General features: G+C 33.3%; 2 protein-coding genes across 4 annotated transcripts in view; both read right to left on the bottom strand.

Annotated features, from left to right (window-relative positions):
* Positions 1 to 283: 283 nt before the first annotated feature.
* LOC145692130 (uncharacterized) overlaps positions 284 to 20,433 on the bottom strand; it is a 66,241-nt gene continuing 46,091 nt past the window's right edge. For all 3 annotated transcript variants that reach the window (XM_081767428.1, XM_081767430.1, XM_081767432.1), the window contains exons 4-5: positions 16,620 to 16,807; positions 284 to 1,657 (exon numbers count right to left, since the gene is read on the bottom strand). In XM_081767428.1, the coding sequence (XP_081623554.1) occupies positions 604 to 1,657; positions 16,620 to 16,807 (1,242 nt within the window). In that variant the 3' untranslated portion in view covers positions 284 to 603. The remainder of the gene's footprint in view (positions 1,658 to 16,619; positions 16,808 to 20,433) is intronic.
* On the bottom strand, positions 6,253 to 14,437 carry LOC145692137 (uncharacterized). Its single transcript, XM_081767438.1, has 2 exons — positions 13,106 to 14,437; positions 6,253 to 11,359 (listed from the first exon to the last, which is right to left on the bottom strand). Exon 2 carries the CDS (start codon positions 11,332 to 11,334, stop codon positions 10,294 to 10,296), a length of 1,041 nt encoding a protein of 346 aa, XP_081623564.1. The 5' UTR covers positions 11,335 to 11,359; positions 13,106 to 14,437; the 3' UTR covers positions 6,253 to 10,293.

Here is a 20,433-nt window from a genome sequence, read left to right on the forward strand (position 1 = left end):
GTGCATAGAAGGTATGTACGTTTACCACGAGTAAAAAAATTCGGCATAATTGTACGATATATTTAAAATTTAGATGTATATTATAAATAAAGAGAAAAAGCAGGGAACAAATTGAGCAAATTACATACACTGAAACAGATAATTATCAGCGTAACTAAACATGACTGACGTTAATGTGGATCTATCGCCATGACGAGACAATTACATTTTAACGAAAGTGAGAAATGTTTACTACAGAGATGGATTTTTAACATTATATTAAATAAACGCACATAGGTAGATATTTATTTTTTAACGTAAGTAAATATATTTTAAGCAAACTGAGCTTTATAACAAAACACAATATCACAATACTTTCAGTTCATCGATCGTCACACTCCATTAAGTTGAAGCACCATAATCAGATCTTATCTGTTGTATTAAATGTTTATTTTAAAAAGGAACTATTGTCACGCTTTCTTATATGATATGTACATGTATATCGTGATAACTTCCAAACGGGTCTTATGTAGATGTTCAGAAGCTACCACTGGAGCACCATCATGGAATAATAGTTTATCACTCAATAATAAAATATAAAGTATATATACTGTTCATCTTTCATTATCTGTGCACTACATACTCTGGACGAGGCGCTATTTGATAAAACGGCGATTGAGCACGAACTGCAGGAATTAAATCAAAATTTGATTCTCTTATTTGACTCATGATTGCATCTACGTTTGGTCTCCCGATTTGCTGACAGTCTATAATTCCAAGATAACGCAAAGGATTATCTAATGACAGGATACCCAACACATGTTCTAGCTCTAAACTAGGACACGAGCATATACTTAAAAGCTTTAGATGATTAAAGTTTTGTTTGTTTTGTAAAACAGCACTAAAGTCATCAGCACTAATGCTTGCATCACTCAATAAGATTTCTTCTATGTTCGTACTTGATAAAAGCGTCCTATGCCAAATGCTTGAGAACATATCATCGTCATTTCTTGTTCCTGTAAGTAACAAAAATTTCAAATGTTCCAAAATACGGCACACTGGTGGAAGATTGTATCGTATTGGTTTGTACACATTTTCAGTCAAACCAAGCCACTGTAGATTAGGACATAAATGTATGATCACACCAATATCTACGGAAGACATTGCTTCCAGATTGAGAATTTTTATCTCTCTGCCATGATGTTCGAGGATAGGAACTATGCCTTCCTCAAAAAAGTGATCGAAATACAGTCCAACTGGGAAAGAATTATAAATAGATAAAGCTTCTACCTTTTCAAGCTCCAAAAATGGTTTTAGAACATCAGGTGGTGTTACTTCTTTCACAAACACTTCGACTATTCTCAATCGTGGACACAATAGCACAGATTCTTTCACAACAGAGTTGGGCAAAATCATGATCGATTCAAACGCAAAATTGATGTGGATATTGATCAAATTGAATTTATTATAATCACTCCCCTGTTCTTCGTAGATCTGATGCAATGCTTTCGATACATCAGCATGGGAAAACACTTCTAAGTTACGACAATTAAATAATATCACACAAATTTCTTCCACTGTTAATTCGAACTCGTCAGCACGTAGTTCACTCAACCACTGGTGCTTGCTTGACAATCCTTCCGTTAGCAGAGTAGCTTCGTACTTCCTACATAACACTCTGAAAATACAATAAAGAAAATTTACCACAATACACAATAACGCTAATTGTTAAGCATCACATTTATTATAAAATTATAATTCATGAAAACCCCACAAAAAGGTGAAAAAGATCACATTTTTTTTTAAAGGTTTTAATTAAGAAACAATTAATGAACTATACAATTATATATTTTAGTTTAGCAATTCTCCAAGTTCTAAGGTTTTTGAACCATTTTTACTCTAGCCTGCAAAACCCTTCGTGTTTCAGCATAACTGAAACAGTTACACACTGAATTTTATGCCATTTGTACAGCAATATCGTGAACAGTCATAAGATATATATTTTGTGACAATTGTATGGTACTGAATATAGTAATCTTTACTAATGAGCTTCCTTTGGGCTCCAATGTGATTCGTGAAAGTAAGGTACTCAATGTTAAGGAGCTTCTGTAGTTTAAATTTTTGAAACTACATTATCTGATTTAAATTTTAACATTGACACACAAGGTTATTTAAACTATGTTCTGTAACTCAAGAACAATGTAGTTTGACGATACTTTTCATCACGAATTTTACACATGAATTGTGTTAAAATAAGAATTGTGATATTTTTCCTCTATTCAGGTTTAACGTTTCGTCCTTGAATCTGGGAGTTTATTTTTGAGGAAAGAATTGCACTTCGAGTACGAATTGGTAATACATCTCAGGCTCACATAACGCCATAATCAAGATGTGCAGGGAATGTATATTCACAATGTAAAAGAATGGCATAGCACATGTGTTTAAAGGGATCGAAAGGCGAGGAGTGGAGTAGGTGTGATTCCTGTAAGGCAGAAACAAGCCAATCCTCATCCTGCTACGAGGTATACCCAAAAGGTTCAATCTCTAGTTGCAGGGAAAAAATCAGATGAACAGAGAGGTATTCCAAACAGTGTTGGAACCCCTCCCACGACAATTCAGTAATGTACGCAGAATTTCATCTAGCGGAAGGAAGGGAGTTCAACACAAGCGTGTAAGAATTTGATATGAGATAAAAAAAAAAAAAAAAAAAAAAAAATCTATCAGGGTCCTACATAACTTATTTTTCAGTTTTCTTTAGAAAGTATTTTTCTTCTTTACAACTTTTTACTAGTTAGTTGGTAACTCAAATCATTACATATTCAGAAATAAATTAATAAATCACACATTAATAAATCAGAACAATGAAATAAAATCCATAAATCTACATGGTGTGCAAGCAACAATAATCATATGCAAGACAACGAAATGTCTGCCGAGTTCGTGAAATATTTTTTTAAAAACCAATAAGTATTGGAACTCAAAAATGAACAACAATAGTATAATTATTACACAAACAGAAAAAAAAAAGACAACTAAGTTTTGCACCAATATGGCAAAGCGTTCATTGTCAATTGCACTTTTCTAATATAGCTATGTTACAAAGTACTTCAGAAATATCACCGTGTATCTGTTTAAAAGTGGCCGCTCCACTATAGACACAGTCGTAAAATAAATGTATTTTGTAAGAAAGGTTCAACAAAAGTGTTCAAACTGTAATCAAGCACGAATTGTAGCATATATATCTAAATTCTTTTTGCGTATAAATTCCATGAGGTCTTCTATTGCTGCTGCAGTTATATTTTCACAATCGATTATGCCTAAATAATGTAATGGGTTATCCAAGGATAATAACAGTAAGACGTGTTCATATAGTAGAGCATCACATGAGCACACGCTAAGAAGTTTCAGATATTTAAAATTATTTTTTTCGGACACCAATTTTAGATCATCGTTACTAATACCTACATAGCTAAGTAGTATTTCTTGCAACTGCGGAGCGGATAGAAGAACAGCATACCATGATGCAGTAAGTTCATCATCAGAACCAGTGCCTGTCAGGTATAAAAATTTCAACTGTTTTAATGGTAAATAATATACCGGCACGTTATATCGTATAGATCGGAATACATTTTCTATTAGACTAAGAGATACAAGATTTGGGCACAAGTATATTATTACGCCAATATCAACTAGTGAGACAGCCTCAAGATTCAGCACTTTTATCCCACGTCCATGACATTCAAGAATAGGTACAATCCCTTGCTCAAAGAAATCATTGCCGTAGAATGAGAAGTGAACACAAAACCTTTCCACTCGATGCAACATCAGCAGTGGTCTCAAAACGTCAGGTGGTGTTGTCTCTTTCAGATATAGGTCTACCATACATAAATCCGGACACAACCAAATTACTTCCTTTAAAATCCTACTGGGTAGATCTCGATCTCTTTCAAGGTCAATTTGAATATTTTGTAAATTAAACTGTACTAGCTCAATTTTCTGCTGCTCGTAGATCTTATGTAAGGCTCCAGCAACATCAGCGTGCCACAACAACTGTAACGATGGACAGTTTTCTAGAATTCTGCACACATCATTTACGGACAAATCAACTTCATCAATCCTTAGTTCGTGTAGCCACAACTTTTTGCCGCATATTGGTTCACTTGATAGTGTCGCATTGTATTTCTCGAACAACACACTGGAAAAACAAAAATTATATTTTTACAATAATGAACCATGCATTGCGAAATCTAAAGTTAATACCACGTACGTTCCACATCAGATGTCATGCAGACAAATTCCAACAATGTAGTGTTCTATACTTAATTAATTCTGGTTAATTCTTATTGGTTCTGTGAGACTAATATATAATTTTTATATGATAGTTCCGTTTTCCTTAAAATATAAACTTCATAGCCGTCTGTAAGTTTCAATTTAATTCACTGTTATCTGCGCTAAATGTCAGTAAACCAGATTTTTTTTTTCCTCCAATGCCTTGATTAATTTGGAGGTAAATGTATTTTTAACATCGTACTTAACTTCTTCTGGTTATACGGAAAACACTCAACTGATGTGTGTGTTTATAAATGCACAGTAGATCAAGAAATCTGGTCCCCTTACACACATTGAATCCACTTCTAAGCTCAATGTGCAGTACTTTCGAAAAAAAAAAATCCTTTAAACAATTTTTGTTATGATTAGAAGTGATAATTCGTTCGCCTTATTTGACGATAAATTCTCGCGAGAATGATTTTTGGCCCTCGACTCAAGTGATGAGAACTTCTCCCAATCAATCGCGATCCATATGAGTGCTATATTTTTATTTTCTACTTTTTTATTTTATTTTATTTATTTTGTTATGAGATCATTTTCTTATGCATATTCCTTCTAAAAAAAAAATAGAAATACGCAACAAAGAGGTGAGTCAGCCCTCCTCGCTGGTCTAGCGACTAGCACGTGCTCCTTTGGTACACTCATGTCCAAAATGATTGTCGCATATCTATAACTATCTTCTTGTAAGAATATAACTTGATAATGATTTTGCAGGGTACTTTTAATACTGATACTGTGTGTATAATCGGGAAATGTATATTTGTGGTAAATTTCACAGGAAAAGAATTATAAATACGAAAATTAGAATGAGTAAAACAAAATGTTGCTAAATGGAAAAGAAAGTTTTATTTTTGTTTTATTTTTCTTATTTAGTGCTCTTTTGACATGAAATTTGCCTCATACATGTCTTTGCCGATTATACACATACTAACATTATATGAAATACCGCGCGAATTCGTTATCAAATTCTATTCCTACAACAACATATTTATAGACATACGACTATAATTTTGGACATGAGTGTACATAAGGTCCCAGGTTTTAGTACTGATGGAAAAGTATTGAACGCATTACAATGGTTCATCATATTCCATCTTAAACTGAGGTCAATGTTTCACATAACCTAGGGGATGCTAAACTCAAATAAACAAAGAGGTGTGCTATGTCCTTTAGTATAAGACAAAGGAAAGATTGCAATTGGCAGTGCGAAAGCTTTGGTGTTATGTTTTCACTTCCCTCAATGTTTTGAGATGAGGTACCCAGTTATCATATTAAATGTTGATATGGTACATGTACTAGTAAGTTCATATATTCAGAAACTTCGACAGAAATCTTTCTTACCATTTATTTTAATGTACTGTACTCTCACACCCCTGCCTGGGAATTTAAATGTGATTTCTGAGCAGAAGTGTTGGCATTTAAATATGATACAAACTGATTAACGATCATTTTAATAATACTTTCTGTATGAGACTTGTAAGGGAAGTATCCACCACCTCATTCTTTTTCTAAGTACAGATACTTGTAACAAGTGTAATTCATTATGCATGATAAAGTTGTGTGTTTTACGAGGGAAAAAAAATACTGTATAACAGTTTGCATAAAGTAATATGTACCAGGAATCTGAAAGTAAACAAAGTTTAACGTCCCACGAATAAGCCCTATAGGCTAAAGACGACGAATGATTAATGAAAAATGGATGATTATAAAAGAATTGTAGAGTGAGAATGGAGGAGGAAACGGCAATAACCCGAGAAAACCCTTAAACAAAATGCTGCCCACAACAAGTTCATATCATTTGGGCTCCAACCACGAATTCCTCATACTGACGTACATCAAGAATTCGACATCAGTTATGAAAATATCTCCAGAAGAAATTCGATGCTTAAAAGATTAAATAAGGAAATACAACAATAGGAGGAACAAAATGCAAAATAATTCAAATCATAAATAAGAATATTTAATAAGATCAGTAATTACTACAAATTACAATAAACTGAATACAAAATTAACAATGTAATACAAAAAAAAAAAAAAAAAGAAACGTAAAATAATCTAACAATTTAGATGTCGAAGAATAAAACGAAAAACATCTATAATTATGCCACAAAAGCATTTAATGAACAGACACTAAGTTTTGTTCAAAACATCCTAATCACTCACCTCCCTTTTGAGGGTTTCTACGTACAACCATAGCCACAAAACTTTAAACTCTTCCTCTGATGTGTGCATGTTAACACGCCCGAATTACGCTACGAGCTCCACGGCTTTGGGATGTTTTAACGATTTCTCGCTTCTATTTAAAGCAGTCTGGCAATGAAGTAAAAATAGATTTAATAATGCAATCTCTAATTTTTCAATGGTGTAGTTAAAAACATATCCTCGATCTTTTTACGGCCTACCAGGAAAGAGTAGATATTTAAATACCTCATATGCAAGGCAAAGAGTTAATAAGGTCACAACGAAAGTCTAAAAGAAATAGAGGAAGTCATCCATTCTTAGGTACAAGTTTCTTTTTGAATGTGAGTTTACAGCTTTTCAAAATAAAGTGTGTACCCAAGGTTTTTTTTTTTTTTTTTTTTTTTTTTTTTTTTTTTTTTTTTTTTTTTTTTTGAACAAGAGTATATCTCTACAGTATAGGCTATAACATCAACAGATGATGAACATCCACACATCAGTCCATCTTGAAATACCGAGACAGGTCTTGAACTCTTCAAAATTAACAATATGTAAGTTTTAAATACTGTACATACGCCTTCCTAGTCTTAAACATATGTTTTATCTAGATAATCAATATTCCAATTCTTTCTTATGCTTTTATTAGATTTACTAGTAATCAATTGGTTCTAACAGAAAGGACTGACAAATAGATTCATTATTTGAAAAGTCATACACATTAAATGTTATGACGAAATCTTTAGGTATCACTTAATATGTCGCAGTACCTGTGTGTAAGAAATATGTTGAGAAGGCATCAGTTTATTTTTAAATGTTATGCACTATTTAAATTGATAACATTATACAAAAGAACTATTATTAGTTACTTACAAAAATTAAATTATTTCTTCCGTCGCTTTGGTTGAAAGTGCACTTAATCTAAATTATGAAACTTCAGTAAGATCTCAAAAATATGACAAAGTATATACTTTATGAAGTTTTTAAAAGGTAACTGTAATAACATATATTATTGATGTCTTATTTATATTTAATTTTAAATCCATTCTGCTTACGTTCCAAAAGCAGTCACAGTTGAGAATCGACACTTAATTACGCCATATTTCTTCTAGTATAAAAAAGAACTCGAAAATTTCTTAAATCGTAAGATTTATAAATATTTGTTTTCTAGTCGACAAACTTTTTGAACTTATGTTCAATCTTAACAGACAATCAAATTACTTATTTTACAGCTTATAAATTTCAAGATATTAATAGAGGGCAAATTAACAGAGATACATATATAGTTATAATAATATTTTTATTACTTTCTATAAAAACTAAAAACATAATTTATTTATCTATATACTAAGACAACATGCTTAACAGCTTTCTATATTTTCAGAAAATATAGGCCTAACAAAAAGTTATATTTTCTGTAAGTAGGGAGGGAACGCGCTTCCCCTTGCGACTCCCTTGCTGTTTTGACTTTTGTGTAAAGTGCAGTTTTGTTTCATGCTAGGTTTTGTTTATAATCAGATACGACTGAGTTAGTAAAATTAACAAATTAAACTACTAATTACGCAGAATATACGTTTGCTAAGTATATTTTACTTTAAAATATCTCGAAATCTAATTAATATATAATTCAAGGAACAACAAAATAACGTCTACCATCTTTTCTTCCTTGGCTGCGGGACCAACATTGAAATCTCTGTTTCAACTTGAGGAACGTTTCGAGACATTTCCCTCATTGAGAAAGGTCTATTTAATCTGAGTTGAAGGAAATTAATGACCGTCTCTTCATATAGGCTTTAGTATCCGGACTAGTATTATATGAAAGGTTTTCAACTAGTAAACAGTTTTTGTGCAACATGAAGTAAGTGGTCGGCGTAGTTAAGTGGTTACTGCATTGTTTTTTTTACTTAGACGCCCGGGGTTCGAATCCTCGCAGGTCCAAAATTTTAAACATGTTTCATTTTCAGTTTTAGTCCATACTCAGTGTGATATGCAAGATCTTCTGTGGAGAAGTAAAGAGATGTTCGAATGACGAGGATAGGGAATTGGAGTAGATCATTGAATGATGGTCATTGATCTATGACACTCATTGGACACGTTCCAAACAACAGAGATTAATCTTAAATTGGAGACACCTACCATGCATCAACTGCATAGCAATAACCTATTACATGTTTCAGTGCTCCACAGGTTTACATGGCTGAAATGTTATGTGTAAGATGGGTTACATTTCCCCAGGCGTTTGTAATACCAGCAAAAGTACTGGACCCGACTCAATGGAATAATAGCAGTAGAGTAAGGGAACTTTTGCTATTGACAGTGCAAGAGTTCGGTCTGTCTCATGCATGTCATGCTGGCATCATGTTACCTACCATCTTCTCGTGTATTACTCTAGGGCAGATATATGAGTTCCTAGTTGGTGTTTTAAAATCAGTTTAAGCCAATGTGTTATATACTTTCGAAATTATGGCTCGTATATCTTAGTGCAGAAACGGAAGATTATATATAAGATTAGAAACAAGCTTGTTTCTCTGTCACTGGCATCATTAAATATGTCTGACAGTGACAAACGGCCAAGTTTCTATTTCTAATATCCTCTTTCTTGACTTCTTCCCATACTCAGATGCTTCGGTATCAAAATCTAGTATTTATACATTATAAAGAGTACATAATACTTTTTTTTATTAACTGTAATTATCACAATTCGGTTGGCAAGTACATTCTAAATCATGCAGTAGCTGGTCTAAACAAAAGGAAATAGTAACTTATGTCTTATTTCTGATAATTAACATTCAGTCGATTATTATCTGATATGTATTCTAAATGTTCATTCTTTATCAGATAAATACACCGCACAAAGAATTAAGTCACACCCTCAAGTACTAACATTCTGCCATTTCTATCGCTACTATTCCAGTTAACGGGAGGAAGTGTATCAGTTGTATGTACACAGCTAGTAAAGATTGACTGAAGCATAGATAAGACAGAAGGAAGTAATTGTATTTCGGTGTACCTATAGGCATACATCAATTGAAACTTGTTACCCTATTCCTGCACATGAGTGTATGATCTAGTGAGAAGCCAGGTAGAATAATGACTACGGATGATGAACCGGAGATCCAAGTTTTATTTGCCGTTCAGCTGCACTATTCTGAATACCTGCATCTTTTCTTATCAATGTGATTTGTTCGTACTTATGTGAATATAATGCATACATTTTTTTTTCATACATTTTGACGGTGAAACGACAGTCTTGAAAGCTTAGTACCTATATAGTTTTGTAAGTGTCTGTTCATACTTGTAATTGTCATGTACATACCTTTATTTTAATTTTCTTAACCCCACGCTGGATTTCTTTGTTCTAATTACTAGTTATGTGTATATTATATTATATAACAGCCTCACGTAACGTCAGAACAAACCCACACATAGAACGGCATATATGTTTCCATTTAGTGATTACAGTCCTTGGATTAAAAACATGTCAAGGTTCACGGATTTCTTGGTAACAACTTAATGTTTTTAATTCCCTGGGTACTGGTTCTCGTTGAGCACATGTGCAACATATCTTCTGACATGTGCACATGTGATCCCTAGAAATGATAGCTTGTTGTTTCTATGCATGGGGAATTTTAGGAATTTTTAAATATATATATTTAAAAATTTCGGATACAAGTAAAATTATACATCACGCGGGGAAGAGAACGCATTATTAATCTAATCCATTAAAATGGGGTAACATTAAATACAAATAAAAGTTCATACCATTTACTGTACATGAAACTTGCAGAATCTTTTTACCTTTATGAAAATTCATAAAAGGCTGTATTTTCGTACCATACATCGTAAGTTCTGACGAACTGTCAGAAATGGTAACTGAGCACGGAACGATGTAAACATATCCAGGTTTCCTTGATTAATTCGTGTAAGGAAAACCTCAAAGTCATGTTCAGTTATCTGTTCACAATCTATTACTTCTAAGAACTGAAGTGGGTTCTTTGCCGATAAAACAAAAAGCACATGCTGAAACTGTAAATTCGGACATAAAGAAATACTAAGAACTTTCAAATTTGAGAATGACTTTTCTTCTAGAATTGATTTCAGATCATCACTACTTATACCTATTTCACCTAACAAAACTTCTTGTAAAAGTGGACTTGATAACAGAGCTTTGTACCATGAATCACGAAAAATATCATTTATAGAATTTGTATGTGTCAAGTACAAGAACTTCAGTTCTTCAAGTGGTTCACATACTGCTGGGCGATCGTAATACTGAATTGGTCTATACATATTCTCCGCTACACCGAGCCATTCCAGATTTGGGCAAAGATATATTATAATGCTAATATCTACAACTTTAATAGCTTGGAGCCATAGCATTTTAATAGTTCTTCCATGGCGCTGCAAAACTGGTACGACGCCTTCCTCAAAGTAATGATAGAAGAATAATCCAGCCGGATAGGAGTGACGTACAGATAAAATTTCTATCTTCTCTAGTGCTAATAAAGGAATTAATGCATCAGGCGAAGTTGTCTCTTCCAGGAAGATTTCCACCATTTTCAGTCGAGGGCATAATGATATAACTTCCTTTAGGATTAAATCCGGTAACGAAACATCCTTTCGCATCACAAAATCAATCTGGATGTTTATAAGATTCAGCTGACGTATCTCGGTTGATTCTTCTGCATAAATTCTATGCAAAGCCATGGCTACGCCAGAGTTACAGAACATCTGTAAAGTGGGGCATCTACGTAGTATACTACAGATGTCATTTACAGAAATTTTAAACTGATCGAGCCGAAGTTCCTGCAACCAAAGTTCAGAGGGACACACTTGTTCGGCAAGCATCATTGCACAGTAGTTCTTGAAGTAAATGCTACAAAAGGACAATTATAATATATACTAATGTTAAAATGAAATGTGTGTCAACTATAAATTTTAAGTAAGTTACAGCAATAATAATAATAATAATAAAAGCCAAGAACGTTTCAAATTCAGCCAATAACATTGGACATAAAAAGTATTAGATACATCGACTGAATGAAATTCTTAGGATTATGCATAGACAAATGAGTTTCGCTTCATGATATGTGTAAAACTACAGTAGATTTCCAAACTATGGGAATTCAATACTCAAACTTGAAGTAGCATAACTACTGGTTGCAATACATTAATAAGATCAAAGACAGAACTTGTTCCTTGGACGCTGAATCCATATCGAAAAGCCATTACTCGCTATGCCTTACTGATTTTGTTCTATGGCGATAAAGGTTGAAACGGGAAATGGTTAATTTGAACTAATTCAGTAGTAGTAAATTTCAATCACTTACGGTTTTGGTAGAGAGTTGCGGGTTGTGATGATACGTTGCTTTAAGATGCTGAATCGTTTGCAAAAAGAGTCATATCTAATACTATTTTGTTCTATGGCGATCAACGCTGAAACCGAAAATAGTTAATTTAAACCTCTTCCGGTTTTAATAGATGTTGAACCTATTCTTGGGACAATGAATCAATTGCAAAAAACTACATCTCAATATCTCTTACCGTTTTTGCTCTATAAAAATTAGTATTGAAACCGGAAGTAGTAAATTTCAACCACTTCCGGTTTTGATAGTGTTGCAGGTTGTGTCGATATGTTTTCTTGAGGCAATACATCGATTGCAGAAAACCGCTTGCCGCTATCTATTGCCATTTTTGTCCTATGGCGATGTGCTGAAACCGAAAATGACTAATTTGAACCAGTTCTGGCTTTAATAGAGGGTTAGTGAAGAAGACTGAACTTATTCTTAAAACAATTAATCGACTGCAGAACTGCATCTCGATATCTCTTGCCGTTTTTCCTTTGTGGAAATCAGTATTGAAACAGGAAATAATATAAATTTGAACTTGAGGTTTTGGTAGAAAGTTCGCGATAGCCATGTCTTGAGATAATGAACTGTTTGAAAAAAAGCTTCTCGCTACCTGTTATCGTATTGTTCTATAACGATAAACGCTGAAATCAGAAATGACTAATTTGAACCACTTCTGGTTTAAGTAGAGAATTAACGGAAGAGATGGAACCTATTTTTGGAACACTGAACGAATTGAAAAAAACAGCATCTCCGTATCTTTTACCGTTTTTGCTCTGATACCTGGACGGACAAACGGATAAAGCCGTTCTATAAGCCATCCGACACTTATGCATAGCAGAGTTTGGAAGTCTAACAACAGAATTAATGGGACACATATAAATACATTGCTTAAAATGCCTTTTAATATGCACTACTCCACAAAAAATTGTGCAGGACATACTAGACCCAGTGCTTAAAGTGAGGCGGTATGTGCCGGTTATGCATCCGAAAATTCAAAAAGCGGCCGGTATGGCATACCGGTAAAAATAACTTATTTAAATCGTAATTTGCATGCAGACGACAACACAGTTTACACAGAAATAAATACGATGTTAGCATTGAGTCAACAAATATGTTTGTACTATCAAATATTTCGTTGCTGCTGCTTCGATAGTAAATAACAATTCCCTATCACGCTATTCAATTATAGAATTTGTGCTCTTATTTTTTTTTCAACATTTCGATGAGCAATTCCACCTACTTAAAAAAATTCTAACTACCTTACCACTCACCTAAGATGTTTAACCAGGATCCGCGTCTGTCATTGACAGGAGTTTTTTTTTTTTTTTTTTTTAAATCAAAATTATTCTTTTCACATTGTCTGGACTTCTGTGCTCACAGTTGTAAGAAAACTAGTCTTGATCAGGAGATGAAACGAGACCAGAAGAAGCTTTTAAAAATGGAAATAACATTGGAAAGAATTATTAAATACTAGTGGAATATAATGTAATACAACGGAAAACACTATTCATTGAATACTAGGCTGATGATACTGGGGTGTAAAACATTGACATATTAGTCCTCTCTCTCTCTCTCTCTCTCTCTCCCTCTCTTCCAATAGATTTTCACGTCAAAAATGATGCAAAAATATCAGGAGTAGAGATGCTTTTTAGGGTTACTCTAAATGGTCACTACTCTAAATTACTACTCTAAATGGTCATATTTGTTCCATACCTTCATCTCATCCGATGTCACTTTAAGCACTGACTAGACCTATCTAAATAATTTATCAACTTCAGCTCCAATCAGTTTTAGTATATGGTATCATACAATTAATCACAAAAGAAGGCACTATTCAAATATATATATAGAAAAACAAGAATTATAGCTAATAAGTCATAAATAACGTAGCAAACAACTATTCACAGAGCTTTATGTTCTTCCTCTACCATCTCTTTATACACTTCAGTTAACGATATTTGTTAGAAAAACAATCTCAAACCAATCGAAATGTAATACTGATATCCAAATCTATAACACAAAGAAACAAAAATGAAGTTACATTCTACTATTTAATATTACATTTTATACACGGGATCCATCTATATACGAGTAAGTACCTACAATAGCTTTAAGTGTAACATAAGAAACACACAAATTTGACAGAACTTTCAAACGATGTCTACCGAACTATTTACCGTGGGGATTCAATTTCACGAGCGTGAAAATTAACTCAATAACGGTATTACTAAGTATTAACTTAAAAAACTAAGTTTAGATTGATTGCTTGGGAGTTACAATGGGGACGTTACTTTAAGCTATCTGTCTCAGCTACACTAAAGTCAATGGCCTACAAATGCCGCTGATAAAACGACTGTCCAAGTTAAAAATTAGTCGTAAAACTCAAAACATCTAAGTCCTTCAAGAGAGAATTTTGTGTGTATGACATCTTCTGTACCATAAACACAGTATGTAAAAACAAAATCTATTGAACGCAAATAAATAAATTTATTAAACTATTTGCTTATTACAAATCTACTGAATATTGGTTTAAATCTAGATTTCAATTTTCATATTTTGTATTTAGAAATATACGAGTTACAAATACAGGAAATGAAAACAATACTTACGCAAATAATGGTCGCTGCAAGAGCTGCAGACAATTATATCAGCAATCATCTTCAGCAACGAGTCGCACTCATATATATGTTGTTACTGTATTTTTAATTTCACAACATAACTTCACTCAAAGGTCTTCCAGTCAGTGGTAGTGACAATAATAATTTCAACACGTGCATATCAACAAGAGAAGGAAAACACTTTCTGCAAAACTGAATACTTCTTTCAGCAGTGTCTAATGAACACAGTAATCAAAACAAATGCATTAAGTTAAATTGAGCACTCGATATCATTCTATGGTTGCCTTGTTATTGGAAATTGGGAAAATGAATTAGTATGAAGTCACTATGAAGTGTTTGAACTTCGAACTACTTCTTTATACATCAGTTAATAAATAAATAAATAAAAATAAAACCCGACGCAATCCATCTAGCAAATACACTGTGAATTTAAATAGGAAATTGCATGAAGCGACGACAATGAACATACCCATTTAGAAATGTATTTTAAAAGTTTATGAATGACAAAAAATTTCAACGATTAGAAACACATAAAAAGCGATGTTTAATTGGCGCATACTTTTCTTATCTTGATTACGCGCGTGAATTTACCAAAGTTCATTAAAATTTGCAGTTTGGTGGCAGTGTGGTGAGGAGAAGCAGATATTACTCTAATCCAAGAAGTCAGAAGATTTGAATTCAAAGAGACAATGTGTGCATGGACCGGAACTCGAACCTGGGTCTACGACTTAGTATGAAAGTGCATTAACCATACGCTACCAATTCACATCAATCACTTTCCAGTCTTGAGATAATTGTTAAGTCTACATACAATATTTGATTTGCTCTTTAAATTCAAATATCTCTAGAGAAACAAGTGATTTAACACCTACTTCGATCTTCAACCTAATCACGCGGTATTTCTACGGAATGACCACTCGGCCTTTCTAATTGCACTATACTACCACGCTCGAAGTCAATTAATTGTACTACAGACCTTGCATGACGTCGTCCTGGCATCTCTACAAACGAACAATTCCTTTACAGTATTTTAATCTGGCCCATCAGTTTCAACTTTATATTGTTCATCTACAATTAACAAAGTAACCTCAATTTGTTACTAGAAATATCAAATTATTGCCCATTACAATTTCAAGTTTAATAAAATCTTAATGATTACAAAAAGAGAAAAACAACGCCTTCTGATTCATGGCTATCAAGACAACTGATAACTAGTTTTCAGTGGACATATATCGAGAGATCCACATAACTTTTTTCTTCTTCAAATTAAAGCTGTATTTCAATGAGTTAAATATATGCATGAACGCAAATTTAGCTTTGCGTATACCATTTCCAAAATAAAATTGAAATATATAATCTATACCTGAGATAATGTATTATTTCTACAGGTACACACCGTTACCAAACTGCTACTGTTACCTTCACACTGTTACCAAACTCCAGTTTTTAAGCTTTATAATGACACGCCCAACTAGCATTCGGAGAACTCTACAGTCGAAGCTGCTCAAGAAAATTAATGTATTTTATCCAGATTGTTGTACAACGATAACTGTTAATATTCATTTAATAAGTAAAAGCACTACTTAACCATCCGTCTGTTCAAAATCTTAAATATGAGGTTTATAGTTCTTGCGGAGCTCTTCTTTTGGTATGTTAAGAAAAGTACATAGAAGAACAACCGCACAACTATCGAACACGCTCTATGTATTATCGTTGTATTGAACTTTAATGTGTTTTCACACTGATGATTCGGAATATTGTCTCTGTAATTATTCTTACCTCCTCCTCTACTTGTACCTTCCTTAACATACCAAAAGGGAAGTTCTGCAAGAACTTGAACGTAGTATTGGGAGATTTTGAACAGAGGGATAATCAGTACTTTTTTCTTGAGTAAATAATGAGTGACTTATATATATATATATATGTAAAATAAAATCACGATTTCTGCAAGTGTAACGAACTACTTTGGCTTATTAAATTATTCATTATAATTTACGAACAGCTCAGTTTTTATATTAACAAATATCTAACTTAATAGTTCCGTTTGTCCTGAGTAAAGGAACCAAACAGTTATATCTGAAAACTTGCACACCATGTAATTAAAGCAACAGGGGTGAATATAGTTTCACTCTCACACAAGAATATATAATATTGAAATAAAAAATACCTTGCAACTTCTCCTTGTAATGACATAGAAAGATGACGTATTTTCTGATCTAAATAAATTGGATGCTGAAGCAGAAAATCACAATTGAAATCCACCACTGGGTATTTGTTTTTCAAATTAATTACAGTATTCACTGCTATCGGTGACAGCCTTGCTTGTATGCATAGTATGCATAAACATTTCACATTCTGAAACAGAATAAAACAGGAAATATTTCTTGTCTTCAAGGGAAAATGAACATATTACAACGAAAAACTTTACGCTCAAGGTTTTCGGCCACAACTACCATTATCAAGTGTGAAAGAATACTAAAAGTTTCAAGTAAATTTAAGTTTGTAGACATTTAATTACATTACGACAAATAAATAACTAAGCACCAGAGCATTCACCTACATCAAGAAAGTCAGACCACTCTTAATTTGAACTGAAGGACGTAAATAAATAAGTAAAAATTAAAAAGTTAAGCATGAAACTTGTTACATATTTCAAGAAAGCTCCAGAACCAGAATTAATACTACGCAGATCCACGGTAACATAGTTAAGAAGTATGATGGATTTTATAAAAATGTACAAGACGCTCCAAAATAGAATTTACATAATACAAATGCTTGGGTTTAATATTTATCTGGAAGGTAAGTATCATGGCGTATAATACGTGTGAGAATCAAATAATTTCAGAATCAAAAACGTTAATAAAATACTACCATACCTCTAACGAAAAATAACAACTTGGTATCTAGTATTCTCTTGGCTGGTTTGATCTTCACTTTCGGATTTCCTGAATTTTAACGAAGATTTACCTTTTTTTTTTTTTTTTTATTTCTTTAGGTTTAACAAACTATCGTTTAAATTAAGTCATTAAAATATGACGTTCAGTGTTATGACGTTGAAACTAACAAGAATGACAATAAATGCACATGAACAACTAAATGCATGGAGAGACAGTAGGATAAAGAAAAAGAGGAAAAAGAGAGAGAGAGAGAGAGAGACTGACTGACTGACTCATTTCACGATGTCTGTTCTGGTGAGAATGCGTTGAAGTAAAGCAACCAAACACTTGCTAACTCTTCCACCAAAGAATTTCGACCTTCGCTGCTCATTGCATTTTACACAGTTCACTACTAGTTTTCTACTATAAAAGGGTTTTAAAAAGTATAGGATTGGTAAATCTAAGGATGCTTAATAAAGAAAATAAATAATGTTAATTTTGCGTAGCTTTATTTTAATATTAATACTTCGCTCACTTCTGAAAGGAAGAGATTAAATAAGCAACATGTGAATTCCCACTTGATTTAAGTTTCAAAAGGCGAACTCTTCCACAGAAGCAAAAGTGAGCGAAATATTACGAGTAAAATGAATAAAATTACGCAAAGGTACGTAAAATTGTTTATTTTCTTTATTATGCGTACGAGTAGTTCGCGTAAGTAACATGAAAACTTTAATGATGCTTAATCTATTTCGCCATTTTTTAAATTATTACGGAAATTGAAGAATAATGCTAAAATTTCTTTGTAATTATTTATTAGACAATATTACTTACAGAAATAGTATGTATTGTTGATATGCATGCCACTTTAACAAACAAAGAAATAAAAATAAAATAAAATAAAAACATAACAAAATTTGTCTTTAAATCAATTACGATGTTGTAGACTGAAACGAAGTAACCATCTAAACGACACTGACTAGTTTACTGGTTAATATCTTGTACTTACTAGAAAAATCCCACAGAGAAATTTTAATATTGTTCTTTAATTTTTACAATATTTTGAGAAAAGTGCACACGAAACTGATACCGCCTTTTAAAGAATAGTTTTTTTTTTATATTATTATTATTATTTTAGGAGATAAGGTTTTTATTTTCGTGTAATATGCGCTTATATAAAAGTAAAAAAAAAATTAAAAAAAAAACTATTGTAATTTTCTTATTCTTTTGGGTTGGTTTGTTTTCTATGCTTACGAAGTTTATCCAACATTAAGTCAAAGACCCAAAATACAATAAATAAATAAAAATATTCTTAGTTAAGGCGAAGATACTTAATGACTATGCTAATCTATATAAACAATAAAATGTGATTTAGTTTGATAATTGAAATAACTATAGAGTCCTGAGTCATTCGAAACTTCAAGGAAATGAGACGGTGCAAGACGGACGAAATAACATTTAACAGAACATCACGACTGTTGTGTCTTAGCAATACTAGCTAGATCAATCGTTCCAGCTGGAGATAATACAAAAGTTTCCTAAGTTGAACCAGAAAAATGACGGAATAATTCCCCATAGACTCAAATTTTTATTTGTCTATTTTATTTTCTGGAAAGTGCCTTTTAAGAACATCAATTTGACTAGACTTCAATTAAATAGGTTTCTTAAACAGAAAATCCAATTAGGGACTGAAACTTAAGCTTTGATTGGTATATTCTTTTAGTACCACTAATCTCCTCATATTCACATATAAGTATACCATGCCCTTTCCCCTTTAGTAGTAGAGATTTCACCTGATTAGGGTGGCCATACGTTCCGTTTTGACCAGGACAGTCCCATTTCCGGAACGTGTCCAGGTCGTCCCGTCAGTAGATGGAAAAAAGTAATATTTGTCCTGTTTTATGGAAGCGAAAGAAGTAACTAACAAACCCAGACCTTACGGACATGGCGAGAGATGCTGGAAGCTTGGCACCTGGCTGGAGACGGTATTGATTGGGTGTTGGCAACAAGGGAGAAGTCAATAAAACACAAAGAGGTGTTCGTTGTCTAAAGAAGGGTTTTTTCTTCTAAGGATCGTGTGCGTCCCGAGCAGTCTGTTGTGCAATTTACGTGCGGAAACGAATCGTGTATTTGTTCCCAGACGTGTGGACAAAGGGCAACACGCGGATATTTTAAAATTAGTGATTCTTAGCTATGTCTATTCCTACACTCTGATAAATAATTTATGCTTAGCACACTCGGAATTAATTGGTTCATCCCCCCTCCCCATAATGAGCATCTTGATGAGATGGCAACATTGGACCTCCCAAGTTAGTAAACCTGACTTATTGAATGCAATAGGAACTTCAAGCAAGTACGATTGGGGTAATTTATGTATTCAATTAATTATTCGTTTTAAGAACTCTTGAGTTCATATCTTCGTCACGCGATACAAAACGTTTCAACAACTGCCGTTTGTACGTAATATATATTCGCGACCACTAGCGGATCCAGAAGAATCATTTGGAGGGGGCGGTTCGCTTCCTGGAAGATGAGCATAGCCTCAAAGTGACCAGGATTTCAATTTGGAAAAATGGGACACTGATGAATCCGGGGCTGGAGGGGGATGTAAACTTGATTCCCAGATTATATTTTATGACCCGAATTTGGAAGTTTTTTTAAAAAATGAAATTATTTCTTTCTCTAGATTTAAATAAAATACGCACTTCCGTTTCGGAGGCGTGGCGGTATCATAATTCACTTCACACTTAGTCACCGCGATTTATCAGATGCGCTGTATTGGACAGTACTTACACAAAAGAAAGTGCTATATTGACGATGGTATTTATCCTGTCATCTGTTATCTGCCACGAAGCCTGTCCCATTTCTCCTCTGTGTATATAAATATAGCTTCCCTTTGTTTCTATTTCATTATCCAATAGAATGAGAGGGTATGTTCCGGTCGTCGATCCGTATTCATGACATTTTTTTTCAGTGCCTCTCTGAGAGGGACATCATCTTTGATCTCTGTCGCTATGCGAATAACATTTCCTGAGGGCAAGGTGTTGAATTTCCGTTACGTTTTGTTTTTCACCATGATTTCAGTTTGTCAACATTGTTGACATTTTC

The sequence above is a fragment of the Thermobia domestica genome, chromosome 1, assembly GCF_964235325.1.
Source record: "Thermobia domestica chromosome 1, izTheDome1.hap1.1, whole genome shotgun sequence".
Taxonomy (NCBI): domain Eukaryota; kingdom Metazoa; phylum Arthropoda; class Insecta; order Zygentoma; family Lepismatidae; genus Thermobia; species Thermobia domestica.